Source organism: Chionomys nivalis, chromosome 16, assembly GCF_950005125.1.
Source record: "Chionomys nivalis chromosome 16, mChiNiv1.1, whole genome shotgun sequence".
Lineage (NCBI taxonomy): Eukaryota > Metazoa > Chordata > Mammalia > Rodentia > Cricetidae > Chionomys > Chionomys nivalis.
In genome coordinates, this window is record NC_080101.1 from 49,294,982 (window position 1) to 49,300,981 (window position 6,000).

At 36.4% G+C, this 6,000-nt stretch overlaps 1 protein-coding gene across 3 annotated transcripts in view; it reads left to right on the forward strand.

Annotated features, from left to right (window-relative positions):
- C16H8orf34 (chromosome 16 C8orf34 homolog) overlaps positions 1–3,065 on the forward strand; it is a 371,793-nt gene extending 368,728 nt beyond the window's left edge. For all 3 annotated transcript variants that reach the window (XM_057790534.1, XM_057790535.1, XM_057790536.1), the window contains one exon: positions 2,150–3,065. In XM_057790534.1, the coding sequence (XP_057646517.1) occupies positions 2,150–2,193 (44 nt within the window). In that variant the 3' untranslated portion in view covers positions 2,194–3,065. The remainder of the gene's footprint in view (positions 1–2,149) is intronic.
- The last annotated feature ends 2,935 nt before the right edge of the window (positions 3,066–6,000 follow it).

Consider the following 6,000-nt stretch of genomic DNA (forward strand, 5'->3'; position numbering starts at 1 on the left):
ATCTTCTTTGTATCCCATGCTCTTCTTGTCCTACCCTGATCTACTCCGGTATGTTTGCGCAGGGCACTTAATATCAACAGTAGGTAATTGTGGGTATTCTCTGCAACTGTTTGTAGCTCAGATGGCTTAAAATACATATTTCCCATGATTTCATGAGAAAAATGTCTGTGTTGAGTACCTTATATTTTCTTTCTTCCCTTCCCTTCTCTTCCCTTCCCTACCCCTCCATTCCCCTCCCCCTACCCTCTCCAGCCCTCACCTTTCTTTCCTTTCCCTTCCCTTGTTCTCCCTTGCCTTCCCTTCCATCCCCTCCATCCTCTGTCCTTGGATGAACCAATAACTTACAGAATCTAGATCTAGAATACAGATATTTACAAGCTGAAAACATGTTTCCCAACTATGCTAGACTCTATGATGCCATTGAGTTACAACATATAACAGTAACCACTGCATCCATGAAGCCATTCATTCACACCAGACTTTTAAAGGAGATAACAAAATTCAGAACTATTTCCTTTCCACATGTCAGAGAGAAGCAAATGACAACTACGAAGAACTTTGGAATATCCTACCCCTCTCCTCACCCATGAATGACCTCTACTCTCAATACCCCTTAAACGTGGCCATCTAGAGTTCTGTGGATCCCAGAAAAGGGAGCTCTCTGTGTCTCGTGGTTGTTCATTTGGTTTTGTTCTGCCCTAGCCACTCACTGACTTATGAATTCCACATTAGGAAATAACTTGAAGAAAGTCTTTTCAATGAATTTTTATTTAGCTATCATAATAGTATATTCATCTCCATATGTTTTAAATAAAACATGAAAATTTTATACTATAAAACATGGAAATGTTCTTATTGTAAATGTGGAAAACATATAAAAATAGAAGCCATATAATTTCCAACAATAGAAGTTAATTTTAAATTTATATACTTTATATACTAGAGAACTGTGATTTATTAGTACCCATTTATTACTGAACATAATCACACACACACATACACACATACACATGCACACACCCATATATATATATATATATATATATATATATATATATACATATATTCTGATTCTGATGTGGAAGTTTTTTCCCCGATATTTTTATTTAAAAAAGATCAAATCATAGGAAAGAATATTAAATGTAAACTAATTTTTGTTATATATATAAATAAGACACATATGCAATAAATTCACATTTATCTAATATAATCTAGATGGTTATAAGCAAAAATATCACAATGATTGTATTTTGTAGTACAATAATTATTTTGTTTTTATATTTTCATAATTAACAGATATAATACAAATTATAAAAATCATTAAGACCTTTTGCTTGAAAATGCAGACAAAAAGCATGCTGTCTTTCCTTGCTCTAAGATCTGAGTCCTTCCAGATCTCTTCTCTGTGGTTCTGTCTGTTTATACCTGTCTTCCACAGATTGACTCTACCGTTTGGTCTTCAGCTACCATGGCCCTGTTGTTTTTCAAATGTTCTTAGCATGGCATATTGCTCTTCAGTCCAAGAGCTCCTAGAAACACTGTCATTCTGGTCATTGACATGTAATAAATGGATTTGGAAATATACCAGAAAATAGCATAACACAGTTGTGGGAAGCAAATAGTGTAGTATACCAATAAGCAACTTATGGAGAAAAAAGCATGAACAGGATATAAAACTGACAATAAACTTAGCAAAATTCTGACAATTAATCGTTAAGATCAGTGCATGAACCAAACAATTCTAATCAGGGACCCAGAGAGAATTATGTTTAAGGGTGGTAGGAATTAATACAATAAATGAGTTAGCTTGGGTTTATTGTAGTAAATAATTAATTCTGGATAAGGAAGAAATATGCAAAAAACAGAGTCCCCTCTTCCGTTTTTCCCATTCTTCCTTCTTTTGTTCCTTCTCTCTCATTACAAAAATATTTATTGAGCAACTTTTTTGTAGGCAAAAATATCCTTTCAAGCCTTGAGCAGTGTGGAGATTGATAATTTTCTTCAAAAATATTTATAGTTTAGTTGGTGAGTTGCTATGGCAAAAGTTTGTACAGTAAAAGAAAGCACTAAATCCCAATGTCCCCTTTTGATAGTCAGCTCTATTGATGCCTTGTTGACAGTATTTTCTTTTATTTTTTTCCCTCTACAGGTCTGTCTCTGAAACAAGCAAAGGATGTTTCAAGTGGACCTTAAGGAGACTGAAGCTGACTGAATCCTTACATATAGTCCCAATTTGATGTACTATATGAAATCTCCAAAGAAATGTTATTTTTCTAATAAAAACACATACATATATATGTATATATGTACATATATATGTATATATATATGTGCCTTTGTAATGGGGGTATGTATCTGTATATAGTCAGAGAATGGTAATTCAGGCAAAATGGTCTAGTGATCATGGAATCTGATATCTTTTGATTTGATCAATGTCTTGTGTTTATGTTACCTTATATGTAGCTTTAAAATTAATGTTTGATGTATGGAATATTGCCTGAAACAAATGCTTAAAATTTTATGAATATTAACTTAGCTAGGGTTTTCTACCTCTATTTTTATAATAACATCTTATCTTTTGGGTTAATAAACATTAAACTTGCCCAAATGTGCCAAGGTACAGCTTTAGTCCAAGTCAACCATTAATTGTGTGACATGAGCCCCCAAGATTTAAACTCTACACCAGAAAAAAATGTTTTCCTCATCACTGCCCCAACAGGGTTATATTCCTGTTCCTATTAAAACATGACTGTTACTTTAGCAAAACAGAACAATGAAAAATGAAATGCATGCCCTCAGAGCACTTGCAAGAAAAATCATAAATCATTTATGTAATTATTGAGTCACCATAAGATTATTCAGTTTGAATCTGTTGTCTGCTTACTTTTGGAATGTGCTATGTGGTAATTCTAAATAGACAGATCTCAGTCAATCTATTGACTACGTCTGCTATCATTTATCTTATTTGTCTTAATGCAAATTTTTGGTGGACTTTAATGGATTAAGGCTAAATTATAAAACTCTGTATAACTATAAAAGAAACAATTGTTAAGGACTAGAAAATAGCCAAGGAATAAACAAGCAATTTCTGACTCCTGAATTAAATCATGTTCATAAATATGACTAACAAAATTATAAGCGATATAATAAATTTTCTTACATCATTGTTTTCTTGTATGATGAAACCATTTTTAGTAATAACTATTTTCATAGATGGAAATAAATTAAATGTCCATTATTAGTTGTTGTTCATGGATGTGACAAAATTATTGAATACTTAAATACTTAGGCTTAAAGGGGAAAGGTTTATTTTGACCCTTTTGGAGGTTTCAGAGCATGATCTACTGACTCCTTTGCCATGGACCAGTGACGAACAGATGGTCATGGCAGAGGGTGTATGAACTTACTTGTTTCAGGAAGGCTCAGAAACCTAGACAGTGAGAAGCAGCCGCGAGATACGCCTTCTAGTGACTCCACTTCCCTCTATCCAGGCCCAGCACTACAGTTTCCATTGCATTCTGAAAACCCATTCAACTGCAGATTCATCAACAGATCAGCACATTGAGATTTGTCCAATACCTTAATACCCAATCGCTTCTCTAGAACCTCACCTCTGAAAATATTATCGGGAACCCTACAGTCTTGGAGAGGGGACACTTTTTAACCAAATTGTAACAGCTTAGAAAACTGAGTTTTTAAGCAGAAAGCAAGATGCTATGAGATTAAGTTTACAGGATTAGGATATTTCTTATTTAAATATCTGCATCATGAAATGAAGCTTCAAAAAGATTCTACTGAGGATTTAAACTACTTTCCCTGTTAGACATTTTCTCTCTTTAAAATGTGTCACTGATAATGTGTTTATCTGAGTAACATTCTCCTCCAACAATGATCTCCTAGTCCCACATGAATCACATGCCCTAGCATGCCACAATGGATAGATACGCCGAGTCAGACACTAAAGGAAAGGTAAGGACTGATTCTAATCAAGAACAAATTGCTGCAAATGAAATAGTCTAGTGTGGGCTAATCCCAGCTCCAGTTTGGACAACAGTTGGGGAGTGTTTTCAAGGCAAAATGGGTGAATAGAAATGGGGAGGGTTGGAAGTTTTAATAGAGTCAGGGAAGTGGAAATTTACCTAAAAAGGGGGGCATGAAAAAGGGTGATTGTTCCAGAAGAAACTCACCTGACTTTGCTCAGAGGTGTTTCCAAAGTTACATGTCTAATCTGGATCCTTGACCTGAATGATGTTTTCTAAGTACACAGAGCAGGTAAAAGGAGAAGATCTAGAAGACTGTCTCTGCCCCTGGATTTACCTAGAGCCCCAGAAGCCATAAGTATAATGGTAGAAGATACAGGAAGTGGGCATGTTAATGTGGTAAGGAGTTAGGTTATCAGGCAGTTAAAGAAGTTCAAATAAAACCATAAAGTTCTATTCTAGTTTCTTTAATTCCCATAAATGGCAAATATCTAAATGCAGTTGAGATATCCAAGTAAGTCACCAGAGGAAACCAAAGCTATATACATAGCTTTTCTGTATTTACTGTATATAGAACTATGTAGCAGAGGTGAGGAGAGAAAGTAATTGATGTGTGCCCCCTGGGACTATAGCAGGGGCCTGTGAGTATAGCTAGGTCTACAGTAGCAGGTAAAGCAGGGGACAAGTGCATTGTGTGTATGTGCTGAGAGTTGTCTATGGGACTTTTGATCTGTGCTGCTCAGCAGGTATTGTTACCGAAGTGCAGAGGTGAAGAAAGAGAGTTTGTGTGTGTGTGTGTGTGTGTGTGTGTGTGTGTGCACATACATGAGCTTTTCAGAACAGTGAAATGGCACCTTGTGCCTTAGTCCTTGACTTGTATGATGTTTTCTAAGCACGCAGAGCAGGTAAAAGGAGAAAACCTGATGAGGTAACAGGAAGTTGCATACAAAGAGGTAAAACAGAGTGGTTTATGAATACCATGGAACTGGACAATCATGACTTGTATATTGCTTTTGTAATAGTTTTTCTCAGAGTCTAGTGTCACTTGACACAATCTAAACCACATCATTCCTGGAGCACACGCCATTAAGCCATAGGTGTTTCTGTTGCTGAGCAGCCAGGAAAATGTTCATTTACGTAGAGCTTCCAGGAATGAGGGAGACAGGATTGTAACTCATGTTCCCAGAAAGCTCACAGGAGACAAGAAGGAGAAATACCCGTTGAACTGATATTTGTTCTTCCTTTCTTCTTTAGAAAATGTGATGCATATTCTACAGAATGCTGGGGTATCAGTCCCCTGTCCATCTCCAATATTCTTTCAACATATCCTATTTGATTAGTATCATGCTAGACGCTGAGCCACACATAGTCCTGGGTGGCTATCGTGGGTATAACTCTGGCAAATAATTTAGTAGAACACATGTTAAGACAAAATCAACAGAATCCTAATGAGCTATGCACGAGGAACATGTAAATGAATCTTAAGCTTTGGTTCATTTGTAACCTAAAACACAAAGAGCATTATTTATCTGAGAGGCAGAGAAGTTGAGTGGACTTTAGACAATAATAAAAGAGAAAACAAAGACTATTTTAAGAGGTCAGCATGTGGCAAGATCTAGAGACCAGAACAAGCACGAACAGTCAACCAAATAAAATGGACATTTGAGTGGGGCTGGGGGAAGGCGGTACAGCTTCGCCAAGTGGTACGGATGAGAAGTTAATAGCAGCCAAATCATAAGGGAGTTATAAGATACACCTCATCTAGAGGGTAAGGAAAACAGGGAAGTTTGAGTAAGAAAATAGTCTGATTTGCCTTTTAGGAAGATAAATTTTGGCAACATTGGGGAAATTTGTCATAAAGGAGAAAGCCTGGGGGCAGGAGGAATGGCTAGGGCACTTATAGAATCAATACTAGAGAGCAAGCTGCAGAGAGAGGAAGGAATCTAGGCAGCTAATTGATTAAAGATGGGGGAGAAGGGTCATAGCTATCATTCAGATTTCTGGCCAGGACACCTGGTGG